Source organism: Mustela nigripes, chromosome 8 (assembly GCF_022355385.1).
Source record: "Mustela nigripes isolate SB6536 chromosome 8, MUSNIG.SB6536, whole genome shotgun sequence".
Lineage (NCBI taxonomy): Eukaryota > Metazoa > Chordata > Mammalia > Carnivora > Mustelidae > Mustela > Mustela nigripes.
Genome location: NC_081564.1, coordinates 47,582,526 through 47,608,028, shown reverse-complemented (window position 1 = coordinate 47,608,028; position 25,503 = coordinate 47,582,526). Strand labels below are relative to the sequence as shown.

General features: G+C 41.5%; 1 protein-coding gene across 1 annotated transcript in view; it reads left to right on the top strand.

The window, feature by feature from the left end:
• Positions 1-25,503, top strand: part of CHST9 (carbohydrate sulfotransferase 9) — a 225,822-nt gene that overhangs the window by 179,433 nt on the left and 20,886 nt on the right. The window contains exon 4 of the mRNA XM_059409395.1: positions 17,211-17,248. Coding sequence (XP_059265378.1) covers positions 17,211-17,248 — 38 coding nt within the window. The remainder of the gene's footprint in view (positions 1-17,210; positions 17,249-25,503) is intronic.

Genomic DNA, 25,503 nt, shown 5'->3' with positions numbered 1-25,503 from the left:
TAAAAAGATGTGAGGACAATGGACAGCTCTCAGAAAGATAATTACCAGTGATTCATAAACATAAAAGAATCAGCCTCATTCATGATAGTTTTTGGCTATTTTTCTCACTCGTAATTTTTGGAATTCCACATAAATCCACTAGTTAGCCATGGCAATGATTTCAAAGCTCGAGAATGCTAAAGCCCAGGGCATGGGGAAAAGATACTGTCATACACTGTTGGGTGAGATGTAAATTTGTATAACTATTTTTATAGCCCTTCAATGACCAAAATTTTAAATGGACATACCCTTTGGCCAAGCAGTTTAAGTTCTAAGAATTGAACCTACAGAATATACTTTTATGAGCACATAAAGGTAAAAGGAAGTTCATTGACAACGTGGTTGTAATTCAGAAATTTCCCCCAAACTGCTCAAAAAGTGACAGGGCTTCTATTCAGGAGAATATGACACATAAATGATAGGGTGTATCCATATGGACTGAGAAAGAAAAGTTTAAAATACTGGTTAAGTGAAAGAAAAAAACAGAAGTAGCTAACCAGCACAGATAGCAAAGGCACACTGGTGTTAAAACAAAAGGACAGGGGCGCCTGGGTGGCTCAGTCAGTTAAGTATCCGACTCTTGATCTCAGCTCAGATCTTGATCTCAGGGTTATAAGTTTGGACCCCATATTGAGCTCCGCAATGGGCACGGAACCTGCTTTTTTTAAAAAGGGCAAAAAGAGAGAGGAAAACAGAGGTAAAAATCCTTGCATGTGCCGCAAAAACTTTCAGAATGTTGTCCAAGAAGCTATTAACTGTGCTTCCCGTGGGGAGCAGGGCCGGGGAGCAAGGTGACACTTTTAATTTCTACTTTAAACTCTCTTAATATTGGACATTTTTTCCCACAGGGAATATGACTACTTCTAGAATTTCATAAAAAGAAAGAATAAAGCCCTCAACACTTCGTTCACACTATCCTTTTAACCAATCCCCCCCCAAACAGTGCATCTGTAGTGTTCGCTTGATTATTCCTGAGTTTCAAATTACGCGAATCCTCAGGCTCGCCCAAGACATCTGCCAGTGGGAGCATTAGGTTACGTAGCATTCCAGAATCTTTTAAACTTCTGCAGGAACTTCCGTAAATCCCTCCTAGAGAGGAAGAATTAAAGTCTTGTTTCTTATCACCAGTGATCACCAAAACACTAACCAGGGAGAACCTAAAATGCTAAAATAATTCATGTGCCTTAAAACAGCCAACTGCCCTTCATCTCTTCAATTGATACCAACTCAGGATCCTTTCCAACATCGCCAAGGGAACTAGGAAATTGATGGGACAGTTGTAAAGACATCCACCATAATAAGAAGATTTGTGATTAATACTTGGAAGGCCAAGCAGTTACAAAGAACTATCTATGTGTACATGTATGTGCTCACACACGTGTGTGCAGATGGATCTATGTGTGCAACGAAGAGCAGATTCTGAACCAGTATCAGCATTTTGTCGAGGATTCAGTTTAAATCAAGAAGTACTCAATGCAATATTTGTATTCCTTCCATGTTGTTTCAAAAGAATTTAAGGCAGAGAAATGAAAGTTTTTGAAGCCCCAGAGGACTAGATATTATTCTTGCAACTTAAAACGATTGTATATTTCTGTTGTAGAGTGTAAGACTAGAATGTATTTTTTCCAGGCTTTGACTCACTTTTGTTGTGTCTAGTTTTTTCCAATGGTTTAAAAGTAATTTCTTTAGAAAAATTGAATGTATCCTACCAATTACAGTTTATCTTTGATTTTTTTTTTTTTTTTTTTTTTTTTTTTTACAGTTGTGGTCATAGAGAGTATAGTTTTTAGGAAGCATTTCACCTTTTAAACTTACCAAAAAAAAATTTTTTTTAAGATTTATTTTGAGAGGGGGCACCTGGATGGCTCAGCGGGTTAAAGCCTCTGCCTTCGGCTCAGGTCCTGATCCCAGAGTCCTGGGATTGAGCTCTGAATCAAGCTCTCTGCTCAGCAGGGAGCCTGCTTCTTCCCCTCCCCTCTCTCTGCCTGCCTGTCTGCCTACTTGTGATCTCTGTCTGTCAAATAAATAAATAAAATATTTTTTAAAAAAAGATTTCTTTTGAGAGACAGAGAGAGAGAGAATGTGGTGTGCAAGCATGGGGAGGGGCAGAGGGAGAGAATATTTCAGACTCCCCACTGAGCTAGGAGCCAGGAGGAGGGCTCCATCCCAGAGCATATGAGATCACGATCTGACCCAAAACCAAAAGTCAGACACTCAGTGGACACTCAGACACTCAGGAACCCCCCACCAAAAAAATTATTAGGAATTATGAACAATATTGAATTTTCCTAACTTACACTTCTCACATTAAACGATCTGTTGGATCCACCCATTGGGAATGCTAGAGACTTTGAAAAGAACAAAACAATTATTTGAAAGGAATGAAAGCAGCATTATGAATAAATTACATATTTTTGCTACCCGACCAAGATGGATCATATACCATTGTTTCATTTTAATTGCCAGTCCCATCTCACTGAGTGATTGTCAGAATTCCAGAGGGTTTTTTTTTTCCTTCAGTGTTCACTTCTTGACTATCTTTTCTTGTCCTACTAGGAGATGATTCCTACCTGAGTCTCTCCCTAGGTCTACCAGTCCAGCCACAAAGCCTCTCTGATGCCTATGAAAGGGTTCAGCCTCTGATGGTTCTGAGAAAGCTAGTTACCATTGACTTTCCAGGTGCTTTGTCCTGTGGTTGCAGGGGGTAAAGAGAAGAGAGAACATGGAGTCAGCTCTTCTAGGCCCTTGGCAGCGGGTTATTCATCGAGTCTGCCAAGAAACATCCTGAAGTCCTCCCATCATTACCCAGAGCTCTGTGATTTGCAGTCGAGGCTTGGAGATGTTAGAGAACTTGCCTAAGGTACACAACTAATGATTGGCAGTACTCACACTTGAACTCAGGTCTGTGCCTGCCAAAGCTCGTGCTACAGGCCAGGGTCAAATTAAAGGGCAAGCCAGATGGCCTGCTGCCCAGGGGTTCCGATCTATAAAAGGCAGGACTGTTACTGGAGTAAATAAATACTATGTTGCCAGTTCACTCAGGTTTCATACACCAGTCTTCACTTAGTTACCAACTGGTTGCCCTCCCAGCAAACTGAACTGCTCTTGCAAGTGGAAATAACACTCTCTGGGCACCAGTATGGGTTACCTCACAGGAGTATGTTCAGTGAAATGCACTGGGAGTTGCACTGGGCCGCCTGGGCCATGACCCACCGACCAGGTGACCCTCCTCACCTGAGGCTCAGAGGCCAGTCACAGCTGAAATTTTAAACCCAAATCATGCCTGGCCCAATGCTGTTCATTGGGAGTGATTCCTCATACTAAGTTTTACATTTTTTTTCCCAAAGATTTTATTTATTTATTTGACAGACAGAAATCACAAGTAGGCAGAGAGGCAGGCAGAGAGAGAGGAGGAAGCAGGCTCCCAGCTGAGCAGTGAGTCTGATGTGGGGCTCGATCCCATGACCCTGGGATCATGACCCGAGCCGAAGGCAGAGGCTTTAACCCACTGAGCCACCCAGGTGCCCCCAAGTTTTACATTGTTTTAAAGAAGCTTCTCAAGAAGGTCTTGACTTTGGACAACAAAGAATGAAGGGAAGCAGCAGATAACGCTTCTGAACATGAAGAAGTAGGTGTGCCTCTTATGTTCTAGATGAAAGCACCTGCCTTCTTGACTGACCACGAGACAGAAAGACCTCCCATATTACTTCTTGCTCTGCACCTTTGTGTTTGGGATCGCCTCGTGCTCCATCCACGTGCAATACTGTGAAACACAGGCTGGGCCGTGTGCATTTCCTTTGGTCCCTTTCTGAAAGGACAGCAGTCCAAGCTGCTCCTTCTCCCACACAGAGCTTCCACCTTTTCTCACATCACCACGCACATAGAAAATGGTGTTGCTAACCTGGAATGCACGTACATTTTTGTGGCAAGCAGACAATCCTGCTGGAGGTGGGAGGGCGAAGGGCCTGGAAACCTGGGAGCTCCGGGTTGGAGGGTGGGGGGGTAGATCAGTAATTTGGCACAGATGTTTCCTCTTCCTTGTGCAGGCCTCAGAAGCTTGGCTATAGGGAACACTAGATTGTCCATTACCATGACCTGGACCTAGTTTCGATTTTTCTTGCTTATGCATCAAGGGAAAAAAAAAAAAAAAACATGTAAGTGATGTGCACTAAATGGGAAAAAGAAATTTGAAGTTTGAAATGATCATATTTGTTTCTGGGTGGGGAGAAGAAGCATTCTTTCCCTGCCTACACTCCCATGAATACGTGACTGTCCTCTGTTGAGGTGGTAAAAACCCTCCCAGCCCCCTGTAGGGGACAGATGCAAACAGACCAAAGCAGAGGCAGCTTGGCCTTTCTAGGCACCAGTCCAGGAACCAGATGGATGGATGAGAACGAATGTACACTCCCTATAACAAATAACTCAGGAAGGCAGTTAACTGAAACGTACAAAATAAGAGTTGCCTCTAAGTAAACCTGTAGCATTTTACACTGATTTCTTAGTGGCCCAATTAAATGTGAGCAAGGGGAATAAAGGATATGATATGGATTTAGATTTCCTCTCCAGTTTGTTCTGCTTGTAGTAAGAAATAATTGATGCCTATCCTGTGGAAGTTCAAGTACAGCATGATGGTTTGATTTACAGATACTGTGAGATGATTATCACCATAGGTTCAGTGAGCATGCATCATCCCGTAATAGATAAAACAAAAACAAAAGAAAGAAGGAAAAAAAGGTTTCTCCTGTGATGAGAACTCCTAGGATTTACTCTGTCAACAGCTTTCCTGTGTATCAAACAGCAGTGTTCGCTGTAATCATCAGATCGTACATTTCATCGTAATACTTGTTTATCTGTAACTGGCAGTTTGTACCTTTTGACAGACTACCTTTCTCCAATCCTCCCCGCCCAACCACGGCATCTTCTGCTTCTCTGGTAGCCACGTGTCTGATCTTTTTCCCTATGATTTTTGTTTCTTTCTTTCTTTTTTTTTTTTTTTAACTTCCACACAGAAGTAAGATCACACAGTATTTGTCTTCTCCTCCAATGTTAATAGAACTTTAGAGCTCTAGAACATGTTATCAGACCTGTGTTAGCTACATCAAGATCTCAGTTTTGCTTCAATGTTCTTGTGTAAAATGAAGTTTATGAATTCTCTCTAAGTGTATCTAAAATTTTTTTCTGGTAAGTCCACGATTTGGTTGTCCTGGCAATAAATGCTTGGATCCTACAATCATTTCCTCTGTCTTTCCTATAATCGTGATAAGAGATACTGGCTGCATTTACTGAGCATTGTGCTAATTATGGTACATGCATTATGTCATTCCTCCCTTATGAAAACCTCATGAGGTAGGTATTGTTCTGATAATTCCTACTTTAGAGAAACGAAGTTTAGAAACAAGGTTAAGAGATGCTAAGTAAATTGTCCAAGATCACACAGCTGGTGAACAGAAGAGTTGGTGCTCATGTATCTTAAAACCCATGTATGTCTAACACCCAGGTCTGTGTTCTTAATCACTACATCCTACCATTATAGAATATTCCTTAAGTTGCAGTAAGTGTATACATTTGAAGAGACACATAAAGAGTTGTTTCACTTATTTTTTTTTAACGCTCTTTTAAAGTACAAGCTTGAATCCATGCCGCCCGGCACCCTAGGGCTCCATGAAGTTATTCCATTTGAACAGATGGGGGAGCTTGAAGGCAGCTAATCTTTTTATTCTCCGAGTTCTCCAAAATAGACCCAACGGCTCAGTAATAAGCACCCACATTAGCTTTTACGACTAGTCCCGGTAATGACTTTCCAGGCTGCAGACTTCTAGAAGCTTGGAGATAACTGCCAGCCTTACGTAAAAGTGTACATCTGGAGGACGACAAGACGTAATAGTAGATCCAGAGTCTGTGGTGTCCCTGGAAGGGGCAGAGGAGTCGGGCTTTAAGTATCATATTGACAAAATGAGTCTGTCGAATTCTTGAAGGGAGACAACCTGAGGCAGCAGAAGGCACACTGTGTGGAGAAGTAGACGGGTGGCGTATTTTGGGTACGTGAGGTATTTACATGGTTCAAAGGTCACGACTCTAATAAAATGTCTTCTCACAAAATTCTTATTCCCATGTATACTCTCTTCCAACCTACCCACCCATACCCTTCCACATAAAGAAGTATTTTCAATAGTCTCTGCTTTGTTTCCTCTACGTTTCTTCTGCAAATAGAACCATATAGATATATTCATGTTCTTATCTCAGAGACATTTTCCATAGTGTGCTTTTATAAACAAATAGTTCTCTCTTGTATGGGTGTACTTTAGTTGTTTCTAATGGGTTGTTTGTTGTCTTCTGTTATTCTTTTTAGTGCTTTCTTGAACAACCACATGGTTGTTCAAGAAACCATATGGCACGGGTGTATCTTCGAGGGCAGATCTAGAAGTAGCAGTCAAAAGGTTGACTCAAGGGGCAAATTGTTATGACGTTTTGTTAGAGGCTGATGAATTCCCCTCCTAAGGGGTAGTCATTGTGCCTCCAGGGCCAGTAAGGTGAGAGTGGATCCTTCCTGACTTAATGTCCTTGACACCACACCCTCGCTCCCTCATTTCATTTCTTATGCCTTTCCGGCCTCTCTCTTTAGCTTTCTGAGCACTTCTTCCTCTGATCACACCTAGCCCAACTTCTTCTCATTCTAGACATCTCATCCCTAGATGTCTCACATGGTGTCTCACCATGTACCCATTAGAAATCATTATCTTACCCTCTAAAACTCCTCCATGGACGGTATCACCATCCAAGGAGACACCAAACTTGGAACCCGCCAATTGTCTTGATTTCTCCCTTTCACTAACCCATCAAGCAGTTGCCTTTACCTGCTGCACATTTCAGCCATGGGTCCCTCCTCTACTTCCCAATACCATTTTCCTGCCTCAGGATCTCCTCGCCTTCGCGCCTTTCCCCAAGGGCATTGAAATGGCATCCTCGCTTGTCTTCTGTTTCTGACCCAGACCTTCTGAAAATCATCTCAACACAATGGCCATGATGAGACTTTCATGAATTTCAAATTTCTGTCTTGTTTACAATCAAGGGTGTTGAATTAACTTTCTATGATCGTTGCTGTATAGCTAATCCTTAAAACGGATCTAGATTTCAGAAATGCTCTGACGTGTGTGGAAGAAATCTTAGGTAGCAATTTAATATAACAAGTATTCACAGGCTGCTTTCTGAAACAGACCCCTCCCAGGGTCAGTATTGTTACAGAAGAAACAGAATGTATCCAGTTATTTCAGAACTAGCATCGTGCTATTATAACCAGTTTTTACATAGCAAGTGTTCCCTCACAGACAAAAAAGAAAATCTTTTTTCTTTTTTACTGAATTTTAACAAAGTCAAGAAGAAGGGATCTTCTCATTACATAAGATTGTGATTGGTGATTCAAACTACCAAGATATTATTGACCTTAATTTGGTTAACAGAGAATGATGAAATTTACCTCCTCTCATCTTAAGTTCTTATTTATACTATTTGGTGTTTTAAATGTAAGAAGAATTATACAGATGTAAGCACTCACTATGGCACGCTAGCAGATTTGCTATTATTTGCCTTACCATCAAACTTCAAAGGTTTATGTTCTTCGTTCTTTCAAGGGCAAAAAAAAAAAGAGAGAGATTTTCAAATTTAAAAAATCACATAAAAATTCATCTATGAAATGGTTTAGGGATTTATGAGTATAAGTGCTTTGTTCAAATTATTACTGTCACAGTACCAACCAAACTTAACCAGAGATATAAATTTTCCAAAAGGAAGGAAAATAACAAAAGAAAATTATTCTGTTACCATTGAAAAACAGAATAATCAACATGTTTTCTTGTTAAGTTAAAAAAAAAAATGGTAAGCTCTAAAACCCCCAAATCTTTTCTTACAAAAAGTGAGAAGCTAGGGATCAATTTGGATTTAAATGAATATTAAATAATTTCCCTCTAATTAATTTTAATGATGTAAAATAAGTAAGTCTTTGATGAAAGAAGTCACTAGGGTACAACCATAGTGAACATAGCTCAACATGTTGAGCCTTGTGATTTCTACCATTTCTTGGGTATCGAAAAAAGAGTTCCCACCCAGAATTGACTTAGGACACCTCCCTGTGCTCTACCATCTCCCCCATCCCCAACCTCTCACTCTTTACCCCCACCCCTGGGCTAGGAGAGATGATTAGAAGATACTTAGGAACTCTGAAATGTAAAACAAACTAACAGTGGCAACATTCCCCAAATTGTTAAAAAATATACTAAAAGTAAAGGAAATGAAATAAAAGTATAAAAACCAAGCATCTGTCCTCTCCAGTGTAGATCTTGTAGGTTGATACCCGAAAAATGGTGCCCTGTGGAGCCACCCAAAAGTTGCCCATTTATACCTGGTCTTTGTTGCCTGAACCACAGACCCACCGTATGCCACAGCATGACCCTGGGTCTTACAGAGGGACTGGTGAAAAAAACCCTAGCCTTCTCCTTTTCTCTCCATAGGAACCCTGATCTAAGCTATCCAAACAAATGCTGGAGGTATGTTTACCTTCTGTATAAAAAGCTGCTAGATTGACTAACAATTACAGCCCATTAACAACCCTTTCAGCTGGTTCTAGCCTTAAGTGAGTAAGTGTTGATGTATGGAAAAGAGTTAATTGAAAAAAGATCCATATATATTGTCAGAAGTTCCTAGCAGTCTTCAAGTTAGCTAGGAATTAACCAGCTCACTTCAGTGTTCCCATTTAGTGTCACTCTTTAAAAAAACAAACAAACAAACAAACAACAACAACAACAACAACAACAAAACTTGTTTGACTTAAAATCCTGTTTGAATTTGAAAGCAAAACTCTTCTTTAAGTGTGATCACCAGTGGTCAGTGTTTAATCAATCCTGGCTATGCAGAGCAGCCTCCATAAAAGAATCAAGTAATTAATTAAAGGACAGAGTTCAGTGACATTCTGTGTTGGAGAACAGTGCAGATCCAAGGAAATTGGCTTGCCCAGAGAGCATGGAAGCTCTGCCCCCTTCCCACATACCTTGCCCCGTGCATCTTCCATCAGGCTGTTCCTGAGTTAGAATTCATAACCTTTGACTCGGATCCGGGACCAGTGAGAAGATATGCTCTGAAACTAGTCTTCTAACTTGCTAGCGCCTGACAGTAAATCCTTATGTTAGCTTGTCTTAGTTTAGCAGAGAGACAGCATCTCTTCATACTCACTGCAAACGATGTAAACTTTTGAATTCCATCACCTGAGGAGGCATCAAACCACTCAAACATAAGTAAAATACAACTCTTGCCCCAAATTGTAATTTGACATTTATTTCCGTCTCTCTACTTGTAAAACAAGTCTTAGTCATCTCTCTGCAGAAGTTTACCTGATACTCACCTCTTCCTTGAGCTCACTCTATATTTTAAAAATAAAATATTTTTATTTTTATTTTATTTTATTTTAAACTTAACCATTGCTGAACGGAGCTGATGATCCCATTTCCACCATTACTTGCCAAATTACCTGCTTTAAACGGGCTCTATTTCCTTGTTTCCACATTTGCATGAAGCACATCTTCTCCCAAGTCACTTAAGCTTAAGCTCTTGGTCACCTCTGAGCATTGAGTCATGTATAGAATTGTTGAATCATTATAATTATAGATCTGAAACTAATATAATAGGATTTGTTAATTATACTTGAATAAAAAATTGAAAACAAAACAAAAAAAACACACACCAAGCCAGAACACAAAAGATCTTGACCATCTTTAATTCCTTTCTTTCCATTGTCCCACCACCTTAGCCCCCCATCTGAATTGTTACATCGACTTTGCTCACTCAGTGTGTCATAGTCACCTCCATTCTTACCAGCGGTCCCCCTCCTCAAGTCATAACATTGTTAGATTTATCTTTAAACAGTTTTGATCAATTTCTGGCTCAAAAACCTTCCGGAGCTCCCTTACCAAACAAATGTCAGAATCTCCCCCTAAGTATTTAGACCCCTCTGTGACACTGGTTTAGCCCACAGGTTTTGCCTTGCCTCTTATTCCTTGCTAAGGTACAGACTCCCCTGAAGTCAAGGGCCACTGTTTACAACTCCCATACCTTCCCTGCGCACTTCCTGATTCTGTGCTTTTGCTCATGCTTTTCCTCCTGGGTAAAATGACTCTCTTCCAATCATCTTCTGCTAATGTCCTACAGATCCAATGCTATCTTCTCCATGAGGCATCCCTAGGTGCCCCCACCAAACATCACCTCTTTTTGGGGGGCGATGACAATTCTATGGAAATTTTCAAGCTCCCTCATTCTTTTTAGAGCCAAAGAGCCTAAGTACTTAGAAACAATCTTAGAAACCCTTTGTCCTTGAAGCACTATCGTTATGTACCAAAGACAAAGACTGAAGGAGTAAAGTTGTTTACTAAGTACCTTAGAGCTTGATAGCGGTAAAGCCAAGAGCAGAAAAGTCTGAAAGTAAATCTGTCACCATTTCTACTATATCAAGATTTAAATACCCTTTGATCTGCATACGTATACAATTTACCAATAATCCGTTTCAGCTTTGTGATTTCACATGGTTGCCTTTTTGTGTGCCCATCCTGTTTCTTCCACTTTATTCTGTGCCTCCAGCACACCAAGTGTATTGTCCAGAATAGATGCTCATTAAAATGTTGCTGTAGGATCAAATGAATGAATTTCAATAGACTCAAAGTATCTCTAGGTTTGGGGATAATCTGAAATCCTTTGGCCTGAGGACAGTGGCTATTGAGAGCTCGTCCATTCTTTACTTAACCAGTATTTTTTTGAGGAGTTCAGATTACATATTGAACTCACAAAATATGAACATTTAATTGAATACCCCAAATATATTTTGAGACAAAGAAAAGAAACCAGTATTAATGCATCTATCTTTTAGGCTGAATTAAATTCACTTTGATAGTAGACCGTTAACTCAAATTCAAATAATTTGAATTTGAGTTAAATAACCAGTCACTGTAACCAGTGTAACCACTGTAACCAACTTAACTAAAATAAGCTAAGAAATAAATAATAGCAATCTAGTTTTTCAGCTCGTACCATAAAATGTATCTAGGTACTTTCCTGCCTGCCTCATATTGGCATGTGTGTATACACACAAGTGTGTCACATGACACACACGCACACACGCACGTGCGTGCAGTCCACTTGCACCACACTTATCTTTGAAAAATGGATTGCTGTAGCTCCAGAGGGAAATTCTCTGATGGTGGTGAAGAATTAAGTCATTCATTATTGTGACAATTAAATTGTTATTACTATTGTCATTGTTATTTAAAGTCCCAATTGGGTGCCTGACTTTTTCTGCAGTAGAGTTATAAACAATGAATGCCGATCTTTAAAGTGTCAAGAGATCAAGTTAGTAGCTACATATGACTACCTAACGACCGCTCTTTCCAGATAGCTCTCAGCGGGGGATACAAAGCAATTGATAGCACTCTTCAGGACCAAGTGGAGAGATAACATTTCTACACTATATATATGGGGACATGGTCTTGGTACCATCTGTCACAGAAACAGACTGACTTCAACCAACAGATTGCATCAAACTCATTTTCTAGACAAAGAAACTGAGGCTTGACAGAGAAGGAAGTATCAGCCCAGAGAGGGGATCATGAGCTCCCATAATTCACTTAGCCCCTAGGTTCCTGCACCCCTCATCCTTTTTTCTCTCAGTGTTTCAGGGCATTGTTCCTTCAGTTTGTGCGAAGTTGGTTGGAGGTAGGCACCATGGGTTTGATTGATACAGCAATTTGCATCTCAAGGCATCGCTCGATAAATACAGGGCAATGAAAGGCCACTCTCTCACAAACCAATTTCCCCCTCTGGGCTGACTTTAGAAGCTCATTGATGTCACTTCCTTCCTCAGTCAGCAAGTGAATTTTCTTTAATTCTCAAGACCAGCTGTCCATGCTGTCAACAGAAAGTTATTAAAATTCCTTTAAAGTGAATAAAAATAGCCTAAAAGCAAATGTACTTGGAAACAGGAAAGAATCAGTATGCAAAGTCCACAAACCTCTGAGCAAAATAATGTTGATCCAACCAGAGATTTCAAACATTGTATATTCAAGATGCTAGAAAAAATAATTAAAAGATGCTAAAACGCATACTTCTTAATCTTTTATTAGCAAGGGCTTATGCAGTTACAATTTATGCCGAAAATTCCATTCCTCTTTTTCAGATATGATTTGAATAAACTTGGGAATGACTTAGGTTTTCCTGGAGTGGGATTCCCTCCTTTTTTCCTGCATAGGCCAGAGAACGTATACATCTCCACCAGCCTAAGACTACCCATAAGCAGGAGAAAAGAAAAATTATCATTAACTGCAATCATAACCACTAGGGCCACAAAATAATTATATAATTTTATATTTTAAGTCATTAGAGTTTTAATAGCTAAAGGGAGGAGATGATTTTTCTTATGTTTAAATAACTGTAACTCACAGAAGTGGTCTGTCTGGCTTCTGAGTCCCTGGGATCCTCTAGCGACTGAATGACCTCAGGAATTAGAAGCCTGCCCTGTTATCTTCTGAATCAGCCCTTGCCTTACCCCTCGATCCCCCAGCATGGCACCCACCCTGTTGTCTGAGCTGCACCTGACCTGCTAATTAAGTCCATCCGAAACATGGAAGTGTTTCCTGCCACTTCTACACGAACTGTCACCTGCCTCTTCCTCTTTTGGACAGATGACCCAAATCCTGGACTCACTTGGATCCTTTGCCAAGGAAATCTGTATCCAGCCTGTCTTGTCATCCCAAGACATGGCCCAGGTTTGTGTCTTGGATTCCTACCCGTAGCTGGAGCCAGGGCTCTCCCAAGTGTATTACTCTTACAGTTCTGGAAGTCAGACGTTCAAAATGGGTTTTACTATACTAGAAGAAAGGTATGGCAAGACTGCATACCTTCAGGAGGCTTGAGGGGAGAATCCACTTCCTTCTCTTTTCCAAGTCTAGAGGCTGACCACCTTCCAGGCTCGTGGCCTCTTTTGGCCACGGCATCCCTCTGACCCCCACTTCCATTGTCACATCCCCTTTCCTCTGACTTTGGTTCTCCTACTTCTCTCTTAAAAGGACCCTTGTGATGCCATTGCTCATACCCAGATAATCCCAGATAATCTTCCCATCTCAAGACCTTTAATTTAATCACATCTGTAAATTCCCTTTGCCGTGTAAGGTCCGACATTCACGGGGTCCAGAGTTTAGGATATGGACATGGTGGGTGCGGGGGGGGGGGGGCATTATTCTATTTACCATACTTGCCATGTCAGTTTTCATAACCTAGATACCTTCATTTTAGTTATGGGGACAAGCCCATAGGGCTCCCTTAATAACTTCTCTTTATATTCTGCTCCTTTCCCCCCTCCCCCGTCTATTTGGGGACACCAGTCTCTACACGTTCCCTTCACTGAAAACCTAGGGCTTGCCCTCGCTCCCTTTCCTGTACTTGCCACATCCACACCGTCTCCAGAACTTACTTGAGAAAGACCAGGCGACCTTCCATCCCAGTTTTCCCTCCTGAAAACCTCCTCCCTCCTGCCTGAGCGCCGGACATGCTCATTGCTCTCTCTGCCTCCTGTCTCCCACTCACCGCCATCCCGTCCTCCACACAATTACCGAAGTCATCTTTCTCAAGCACGGCTTTGGTCACCTCACCCCTGCTGTAAAACCTCTGCTGGCTTTCCACAGCCTCAAAAACGCTTCTCAACCTCACCTCAAGCCAGAGACGCCCCAAGGTTGTTCTCTTACCCTCTTCCCACCCCCGCTACTTCTCACCTGCCCCGGTATACGCTCTCATTCTCTAAACCACTAGAACCTCTCGAGATTCATCCAAATACACCCTCTGTTCGCCTCTGAGACTATTCTTCCTGTCACAACTCCCTGGAATGCCCATCGCTTATCCTTTGCCTGCGAAATGCATGCTCCCTTCCTTCTAATCCTCCCAATTCTGGAGACAAGGAGATATTGTGAACTCTTAGTTATAGATGGCCAAACAGGCTGGGCCTTCGTTAACTGGCCCCAAATCAGACACCTAGTAAATGGCAGGGCTGAGATTAGATACCAGATTGTTCTCTGCTCCGTTCACCAGCGTCCAGTGGGCTGCTGCGTTATTAGATGATGATGATCTGATTGCTTGGGCTCTCATTTTTCTCTTGAGTTACTTCAGAGTTCCCTTGGTTCCTAAGGAAACAAAGGGAAGGCTTTATACTGCTGCTGCCACCCCAGGCTCCCCTCCTGCCTCTTCGCAGTTAGCAACAAGCATTGAGTGCTCTTTTTTTAAATAATTTTTAAAAGTTTTTTATAAACATATAATGTATTATTAGCCCCAGGGGTACAGGTCTGTGAATCGCCAGGTTTACACACTTCACAGCACTCACCATAGCACATATCCTCCCCAATGTCCATAAACCCACCCCTCTCTGGAACCCCCTACCCCCAGCAACCCTGTTTGTTTTGTGAGATTAAGAGTCTCTTATGGTTTGTCTCCTTCCCGATCCCATCTTGTTTCATTTGTTCTTTTCCTAACCCCCAAACTCCTCACATTGCATCTCCACTTCCTCATATCAGGGAGATCATATGATAATTGTCTTTCTCCAATTGACTTGTTTCACTAAACATAATACCCTCTAGTTCCATCCACGTCATTGCAAATGGCAAGATTTCATTTCTGTTGATGGTTGCATAGTATTCCATTGTGTATATATACCACATCTTCTTGATCCATTCATCTGTTGATGGACATCTAGGTTCTTTCCATAGTTTGGCTATTGTGGACATTGCTGCTATAAACATTCAGGTGCAGGTGCCCCTTTGGATCACTACGTTTGTATCTTTAGTGTAAATACCCATTAGTGCAATTGCTGGGTCATAGAGTAGCTCTATTTTCAACTTTTTTGAGGAACCTCCACGCTGTTTTCCAGAGTGGTTGCACCAGCCTGCATTCCCACCAACAGTATATTGAGTGCTCTTTTTAAAATGCACATTTGACCACATAGTTCCAATGTTCCTCCCCACACCCTGCCCTAAATTTCCTTAATAACTGACTTCCCACAGCTCTTGCAATGATCATAAATCTCCCAGAAGTGGTCTATGTTACTTGCTTCCCTGCCTCATATTACACCACACACCCTATGTCTCTACTCTGGCCATGATGGCTTCCTTCCCATGCCTTGGACCCACCCTGCTCCCCCTTGTAACCTAACTTTGCACATGCTCTTCCTTCTGCTGGATGTTCTACTCCTTTTTCTAGGCAAGACTGGTGCTCTAACTCAAAAGGCCAAGCTTTTTCCACAAATCATGTTGCCTCTTCTTCAAACATTCTGTGTATAATCCAACACAAGATATCTAATTATTAAAACATATCAAGAGTATCTCATAGAGCAATGCCATTAAGAAAGGAAGGAAATGGGTTCTTATTATCTGAAGACTCCAAGATTGGCCCCTGGCATTTTGTAACAGTGGTGTGATAGTCCGTTCTTACCGCTGTCATTCCAATTTCTGTGCTCCTTACGCTGCTGCTGTATCTCATAAAATACTTGGCCTAGTGCTTCAATCCTTAGTGAAATGTTCAAATGTGCTTTTTTTGGTTCATTAATTGATTAGTAAATATCAATTATTCATTACATGTCTTAAAAAAAAAAGTTTGGCAGTTTGTTAAACAACTAATCTTGCAACTATCATACAACCCAGTGATCGTTATCCTGGGCATTTATCCCAAAGGAATAAAGCCTCACCCTCACAAAAAAGCCTGCATGCAAATGTTGATAGATGCTTTATTCATAATAGCTAGCAACTACCCAGATGACCTTCAGTAGGTGAATGGCAACACACACCTTGTCCCTCCACTCCATGGAATACTATGCAGCAATGAAAAGGAAAGATTGAACAGGAATACACAGGCCAACATGGCTGCCTCTCTGGGGAATTCTGCTGAGTGTGGAAAACCAACCTCAAAGGTTAAAATGAAGGATTCCATTCATTTAATATTCCTGAAATGGATGGAGAACAGATTAGTGGTGCCCAGGGCTAAAAGGAGGGAGGAGGTGGTAGGAAATAGATGGGGCTCTAAGAGCACACCAGGAAGGATCCTCGCAGTGATGGAAATGCTCTGGGTCCTGACTGCATCAGTGTCAGCATCCTAGCTTTTGATCTACGGGATGTTACCATCAGGTGAAACTAGGTAAATGGTACCCTTGATCGGTCTATATTGTTTCCTAAAAATGCAAGTGAGTGCGCAGTTATCTTATTTAAAATAAAAATAAAATAAAAGTAGTAAAAATGAAAATAAAATAAAATAATAAAATAAAAATTTTTAAGGACATGTTTAATCAAGGGTGTATCATATCATACCAAGATGTTCACAAGCACTTAATAACTCTAGTGGTGCAAAATTTCTTCTTTCCTCTCTTTCTTAGTTGGTTGGTTTGTTGCTCATTTATTATTACTAAGGATTTTTTTTCTTCTACGTAAGACATAAACAACACTGATCGTTTTCAGGCTGTTTCACCAAGAAGCTTTACCATTTTAGCATCTTTATTCTTTATATCCTTGTAACCTTTCATACATTACCATGATTTTTTTTTTTTTTTGTCCTGACCAAGATACCTTTCATAAAACTGTTGGTTTTCATTTTAATCACTGCGGCACCTTAAAAACAATGTATAATAATGTCTTTATTATCTTCAGGAGTAAAAGAAAAGATTTTAAAAGTAGTGTTGGTGCCACCTGCCATGTTAGAGCTCCTTCTCTGGTCCTCAAAGTTCCAGGAGCTCAGTGTTCATATTATACTTGAACAGGTTGTCATGGTTTGGAAACCTTTGATTGGCTGTTGTTCAAGTTTTTACTCAGTCCTTTTTATCTCTCTACTTCTCTGCCAATGTTTCATGCAGTCTTAGGGTATCACCCTCACCGGATGTCCCCTCCATTCTCTTAACATTTTTGCCTCGTGTGGTTTATTTAAGATTTGGCTTTTTTTTTTTTCCTCCCAATTATTGGAGTGATCATAAAGGTCCATATCGCAATATAAGTGTTTACGCAGATAGCCCTTGACTGCTTTGGAATTTGAGTGAGAACAGAGTGGGATCGGTACTGCATTTTATTCATTTTTTCACACTTTAATGTCACATTTATTTTTGCTTTCTCTTTCAGTGACTAGAGAAAAAATCCAGGAACATATCACCAACCAGGTATTTCTTCCCTTCTCATAAATTGTAGAGTTTGCTTTAGATGTTAATAGTTAAGCATTTGTAAATATGGAGAAAAAAGTTTTGCTAATTATTAAGTATGAGCAATATACATGCTGTTGGTTCTGAGAACAAATACATTGGTCAGACATGGATGATCACCTGCTTTCTCTGTCTCCCCATTCTCCTTCCTTCCCCCCCCACCCCCCCTCCCCACCGAAGGAAACAGTGGAGTAAAACACTGCCAGTTCTGATTTGCAAGGGTTCCCCTGGGCATATCATGACCTCTGCATTGATATTCTCATGGCTACAAATAGACACTTGTATCTAATTTTCCCTTAACTAAGTGACTCTCCTGTGTGAGCTTCCCAAGTTTTAAATTGACCAGCTGAAAGTCACTCCCTCCCAAACAGTTCCAAACAGAACCCCTCCCAGGGGAACCATACAAGTTGACTTTCCCTTCTGGTCTTTGATTTCTATGCAGCATGGTTAGCCAGCATCTTCCTGTCTGCTTCATTGCTTTCCTACCCAGTCTTGTCACAGACTTATTTTTATTTGCTGGTAGATGGAGTCACTCTGTGTCACTGTTGAAGGGAGTTGACTACAGCCACCCATAAAACCAAGGGAGAACGTCACCAAACCCTGTCTTCCCCCACCCCACCTCTTCTTTCCAGAGGTGATAGGACTGTCATTCCCCAAAGGCTGCCCATGCCAGCACACTCAGGAGAGCAAAGAGCGGCATGCTTGGGCTCCATTCACAAACACAAATCCCCATGTCCTTTTATTTTTTAATGGTTTTTCCCCGGGCATTAATTATAACTCACCCTTGCCAAGGAGAAGAGTGGTAAGTCTACTTTTAAACCAGTCAAGAGTACATTTTCCAAAGTCTTCTCATGCCCTCCCAGGTAAACTCCAAGTCTAGCCCTCATTGTCATTCCACCCCCATTAAGTTCTAGCTTCACCTAATCTGTGCCAGATGCCCCGTAACTCATCAAGCTCTAAAAATAGTTAACTCATTAAGCTAATGTACTATACCGCAAGTTCAGGAGGCAAAATTTAATGCTGATCAAGTACCATTTTGCTTTTGCCTGTAATTGGATATGTTGACTGATAGCAGCAGCCATCTTGATATTTGAAACGGCGGTCATTGCGCAATGGAAAAATCAGTGAGCCATTTCAAGTGGTTTATTTGCTTTTTGAGCTTCATTTCTTGATCACTGTATTTTCAGTTATTTGTATATGCTCAAGTAGCTTGGTAAGGCTGAGCAACAGTTACCCGGTAAAGTTTATTGCTACCATTTTTATTTATTTAAGTCACATAGGGAATACTTTTTCTTATAAAGAGACCTGTTTTCTTTATTAAGTTAACAAGTTAAAGCAGTTGACCAACACATATATTAAGGCCACCTCTTATGGGCAGATTTTCATTTCCTATACTTTCCTTCTTTTTACATTTGGCTAAACTAACAGAATATGTGGACACCAAAATAGAACACCAAGTATTTACTTGTAATCTGAAACACTGATGTGCTGCCAGATGAAATCATAATGGTTTCCAGTCCCAATAAGAGAGTGAGATTCTTTGGACTTTAACATAATGAGGAAGGGTCTTCAGTACCTTCGTTATACAAGGAAGGGTCTTAAGTATATTTTGTTATTCAGTTGTTCTCAGAACAGACAGTTGTGTTGTTCACTGTCTGCAGCTGGTATGTCTAATTTTACTATAGAATTTCTATTCTTTCATCTCCCAAGTAGAGAAGAGCTCTCCACTCTCACGAACACACAGACAATACAATACAAAGAGGCACCTTACACCTCTAATTTATTGATTTTGGCAGAGAACCAAGAAATGAAGTCACACCCCTTCTTTAAATCACTGGGCCAACCCCCGCCCCCATATTTGGCTTTTAAAAAACGAATTTGAAAACTCACTTTGGATGATCAATACAGTGTTCTTTATCAGAAAAGAATGTAAAACGGAGCACTGTTGAGCATTAATCTTTGCCCCTAAATCCTTCCCACCGGGCACTATAGATTGTGTAATTAAATTGAAACTGAAAATCGAGTCCTTTTTTTTTTTTTTTCCTTCTTTTTCCATTAAGTAAGCGACGAATTGCACACCAATGTGAGAAATCAGGGCTGGGGCGGATGGAAAGCTCCAGCCCCTTGGCCAATAGCCAGCCTGCATTTTTAGCCGACAGCAATTTTACCACACCTGAGCTCTGAGAACAAACAACTATTTGAGTTCTCTGGAGGGAATGCTGGATTCTTTCCTGTGTAATTCACTGGGGAAATTAGTATGCTTTTTTAAAGTAACTTGTTAACGCAGCTTGTTTACGAGAAGAGGACAAAAATGAGCAGTGAACCGCTTGGCAGCTTATGTCCCAGAATGGGATGAAAGCATGACCCATTTTTTCAGCTGTCTCTTTGGCAGTTCGGTGCTGCAACCATTTCCTCTCTGAAAAATGTTCCTTCTAGAGATGAAATCTCCTTTAGGTTTTCTGAATAATTTTTACTAGGGGAGATGAAAGATAATACCCTAAAATGCTACCAAAAATACCTTCGAAACCTCGATTAGAATATCGCCCCTACAGAATGGGAATACAGTGCATCAAACCTTCTCACTTCAACTTGGAAACTGCCTTCTTACAGAGTAGACAAGGGAAACCTGTAGTAAATTAATACCTTCTGTGTATGCCTTTTTGAATAGTAGATGATTGAAACCCATTGTGAATTAGGACTTTTTTTTTAACTTGGCAAGGTGACAGAGAGGGGCTTCATTTCTTGTGGAGAGGACATGCACGTTGGGGAGGCGCTGGCGGGGACAAAGGCTCACCCTCACTGAATGGCCAGTTGAGAGAGAGCCAGCCCTGTTGCTGTGCCATGAGAGCTGTGCGTTCGTTCCTAGGGCTGTGGTAACAAACTCCCACCAACTGGGTGCTTTCAAACAATGGAAATGGGTTGTCTCTGTTCTGGAGGCTAAAAGTCCAAAAATTCCATGTGTTGATAGGACTCCCTGCTCCCACCAAACCTGTAGGAGAGGATCCCCCTCCTCGCCTCATCCTGGCTGCTGGGTGGTGGCCGGCAGTCCTTCATGATGACTTCCAGCTTCTGTCTCTGACTGTCGGCACGTGGCATCTCCCTGTGTGTCTCTTCTCTTTTCTCTCTCTTTTTTTTAAGATTTATTTTATTTCTCTGAGAGAGAGAAAAAGACAGAGAGAGTGGGGGGAGGGGCAGAGGGAGAGAAGCTTCAAGCAGATTCGCTGCAGAGTGCAGACTGGGAGGTGGGACTTCTGATCCTGAGATCATGACCTGCACCAAAACTAAGTGTCAGGATGTTGAACCAACTGAGCCATCCACGTGCCCCATCTCTTCTCTTCTTATGAGGACAGCAGCCATATGGGGTTATGGTGCCATCCTAATGACCTCATCTTGACTCGATGACATCTGCAAGTACCCTCTCTCCGAATAAGGTCACACCGACAAGCATCAGGAATAAGGAATTATATATACCCATCTGGGGGACACAGTTCAACTATAAAAATCGGGGGACCTCGGAGTGATCCTTGAACCCAACTTTCCCTTTGACCCCTGACCATTTATGATGTGACCTCCTGACACCCCTCCCTCCAGCTCCTCCTCTGCCCAGCCCTCCCCCACCCTGCACCTCTTCTTCCAGACCCTCCTCTCCTCTGCTCCCTGTAACTCTCCTGCTTCTGTTCACCGCCTTTCCATTCACCTTCCCTGCTGCTCCTCTTTGCTTTCTAAAATACCAACCCTCTGTAGCCATCTTCTGCTGCAAAACAAAAATCAGACCGAAACACCTCCCCCACATTTAGCAGTGATGACGAGCCCTCCTTGGGCATTATACTCTCATATGAGGTTTTGTTGCACAAACCTGAGACTGCACTCCTACCCCACCCTAAGAAATGCTGGGTCAGGAGTTGGGTTCAGACTTAGCACAACCCTTAGACCAGGCCAAAAGGGGTCATATACTTTCCAAGACCCCAGACATCACAAACGCAGAAATGCAAAGACTTTTTTTCTTTGGAGCTTGGTGTTTTGTTGAAGTTTGATACTCAGCGGAGCGCACCTAAAATAGGGGTGGCAGGACAGAGCAGCTGAGTCAGGCCCCCTCGTCCAGTGGAGTGGGGTTGGGCTTGGAAACCAAGGAAGGAGGGGCTTCGATAGCTTTAAGGTGTACTTCTGCCCTTCTCTCTGCTTTGGAGAGAGGTGGAGTGGGGGACACAGTTTCGGGTGATATTTAGAAACGTCGGGTGATATTTCGGGTGATATTTAGCAATCCTGAGGTCAGAAAAGTGAGCTGTAAGTGAAGCATGATCCCTGGCCCCCACCCCTCCCGGCCAAGGAACCTAAAGAGACTGAGTCATCCACCTCCTTCAGCAGATCTAGTCTCTGGCCTGACTATGGCTTCTGCCTTGACTTCCTCCTAAAGGTCCACGGACCACTCAGGTCGTCAGTGGCAGGGTGGCTCCCGGGGAGAGTAGGGCTCCTATGGCTTCCAGGCCCAGGATGGTCCCCTTCTGGTCAAGCTGCAGACCCTGGATGGAAATGAGGGCCACGTATTGGGTATTGGTTACTTTGAAACTTCGAAATATTTATTTTTTTTAATTTAATTTTTTATTTTTTATAAACATATATTTTTATCCCCAGGGGTACAGGTCTGTGAATCACCAGGTTTACACACTTCACAGCACTCACCAAAGCACATACCCTCCCCAATGTCCATAATCCCACCCCCTTCTCCCACTTCGAAATATTTAGACACAACAGTATGTGGGCCTCCATTCGTGCTCTTGCTCTGGGCCCAAAAATGTTGAGAATGATTCTGCTCACACACCTGCAGCTTTGAAACTCAATATGTGAGTCTCATAAAAAGCTCAGATTGAACCCACTCATATATTGTCTATAGGATAAAACCCTAGCCTTTGAGTGTGAAACCCAGGGCCTTGTGCCCCCATAATACTTTGGACAGCAGGCTCCTCCCTAGATTCATTTCTCATTCTGCTGCCTTCTGTAAAACAATTGTGTGCTATAGAAACCTGTTCCACCATCATCCTAACCCCTTTTCCTGCACATGCAAAATTTACTCATATTCCAAGACCTAACTTAAATACCACCTCTTCCATGAAACTCTTCATCATGTAGCTAAGAATAATTTCTCCCTCTTCTATGCTCCCATACTATTTTTCAGTCCTTTTGCTACTGCTCCTTGCATGTTCTACTCTAGTTTCCAATTATTTGTCCCTATATGATTTTGTAACTGGATGATCTAATCCTAATGAGACAAAGTCATGTTTGGTTCATTTCAGTGTCTACCATTAGACCTTGCACATCATAAATAACCAACCAATTGCTGGTCAAATGTGAATTTTTCAAGTCACCAAATTACTGTCTGGATAGCCAGAGGGATGCTAAATGTGGGCAGCCCACTCCCTATACACGGTGCTGCTCCAAACTGTTGCGTCATTGATACCTACACTTGAGAACCAACCGTTGTCCTGTGCCCTCCCCAGCAAGAAATCTCAGCTAGGAACAGAAAGGATAAGCTAAGAATGCACATGGTCTCTATGAATAATGGTCCCACTGTCAGAGGGATGAAAGAATCAAAGGGCAGGGAGACCCACACCTCTATTTTATCTTTGTGTCCACATCCCACCACAGCCTGTAGAATGTTAAATGGTTTGCTTGGGTCAAGACATGAGCACCGGACTTTTTTTTTTTTTTTTCTTGAATGAATTTCTCAAATTTCAGTGTAGCATGAACTTCATAACTTCTAAATTTAAAGTGGGATTATATTACCTCGCACTATTCTTATCAAAATGGCCATGCACTCAAGGAGACAACTTTGACCTAAAGAGAGTTTCTCACTTCAAGTTTAGCACTAACGGAACTCATAAAGATCCCACCCCCCTCATTCTCTTTGAAGATTACCTTCCAGAACTGGAAGTTATGCTTTAGAAAAGCTGTCCAATTTACGAGCCTTTTTTTTAAGAATGCTTGAAAGCAAGACTGAAAGGCTCCTGAAGTGAAAGTAGCATGCATAGTGTTTAACAAAGCAGGATTTATAAAAGATGATCTTTATTAAAGGTCAGATGGCTTCCTATCTAGAAAATACGTAGGTGTAAATGTCAAAAGGCTGGGGCTCACCTCTTTAATCGGAAGCCAAGGAAATTAAAATATTGTGTAAGGGTGTCTGAGGAAACAGACAACAGAGAGCGGTCTGTGGAAATAAACCCTTAAGACAGAGGGAGGATGAGAAAATGGCCCTCCGGTACTTTAAAAGCATGAGCACTAGAAGCAAATAATGACGGAGATTAAGAGAATTGTTTATTAGCAACACTGCATGATCTATTAGCAATCAAATATGCAGATAGTTCTCACTCAAGCACTCAAAATGCTTCTGAATAATTGCAACCACTGATTGTGCCAGCCACTCAATGCTCCATCTCATTTATCTGTCACAACAACACTATGAGGATACATATTTTAATCTCCTTTTTCTACAGGTGGAAACTCAAGCTTGAAAGATTCCGTAATTCTTCAGGTTCTGCAGTGCTTTGCACTCAATTATTAATAATACCCGTCAACGCTGTTACTAGGCCCTTGATGAGCTTTCTGTGTGCAGGCTCAAGGCTCAGTTTTACATAAAATTATCTCATTTAAACCTCATGTAAACCTTACAAGCAGTGATCTTGTGAGGTAGGTACAAATCAAGGGATTCACGGTTCATCAAGTGGCTTGCCTAAGATCACAACACCAGGATTGAAATAATAGAACTTGACCGTGTAAGCACCAACCACTATTCTATACTGTTTGAAATACCTTTATTTAAAGGTACCTGGCGGTGAGCGGCAGAGTCGGAATCAGAATCCAGACATACATCATTCTGAATTCCTTTCTTTTCCCTATTGGTCTATATCATTACTAGTTCTGAAAGTTTTCCTATTAACTAAATGATCCCACCATGACCACCCTAATCCAGCACCCCAATTTTGACACTAATCCTGAAGCCAGTGATGGTGAGACCCTAGAACACAGCTACTTAAGATGGTAAGTTTTTTTCCCCCAAAGCAACAAGATGTGCCTATGCTCACTCCGAGGTTCCTGTTAAGCCTTAAATTACCTTTTAAATTAAGTAAGTGAAAAATCAAGTGAATCTGGTCCAAGAGAAAAACTATTTTGTCACCTGAATAGAAATTAAAAACTGAGGGGAAAAAAAGCATACATTGGGATAATCTGCTGCCCACTGGCAATTTTCCTCAGCAGAGCCCCAGCAGAAACACCATGAACATAAAACAACAGAATGGAAATAGACCAACTATAAAGATGTGCTCGTGTTCCTTTATTTTCCAGAAAAGTACCTTACTTCTAAAAACTCTCTTATAAGTTCTTCATTCTTGGTTATAACTGTGTCATTGTATATACCCTCATGTGAGAAAACCTGGGATATGGAAGCTCTGTGTCAAAAATGTAGCATCTCATAAAAAGAACAAAAAGAGCTAATTTGCCATCTCGTGTAAAGGAATCACACCACTGTAAGACGTTACCGCTTGATAACCCAGTGAAATGGATCCCACGAATGATTTTCTTGTCAATCTGTTTTCCTACTTTTTCTTCCTCTCTTTTGAGTTTTTGTAATCACATCCCTCCCTCCTCGCTAGCACTTGGAGCTCAAGAGGAATAATTTGGGTAATAGGAATTTTTCAGCTTAGCAGATTTTATGAGCCAAAATGGTTAGCACCTCATTTGGGATTATTCTCTCCACACGGAACAATGAGCTTCAGCAGCCAAGCTCTAGGTGCCAAGAGTGCAATGATTAGCATTCCCCAGCTTGAACACCACCTCCAAGTGGAATGTCTCTTTTTCATTTCTAGGATTAAAGCTTTGATCAAAATGGGCCACGAAGCCAACATGTCATCCTAGTTTGGTATATACTCAAACGACAGGGTTTGGTTTGGTTTGGTTTTGATTTTGTCTACCTTTAAACTATTTTACCCATATTGCTTTCTCCTCATAATAGGAATTGAGTAAGTCGTCAAGTGAAAACTTGGTATTTTGGGGATTGTGGGAAAGAGATGCTTAAGGGGTCATCATTTTGAGTAAAAATGGCTGGTTGTCATAAAAATTTGTGTTTTAAGAAGTAGTGATCAAAGGGGGGCCTGGGTGGCTCAGTGTGTTAAAGCCTCTGCCTTCGGCTCAGGTCATGATCCCAGGGTCCTGAGATCGAGCCCTCT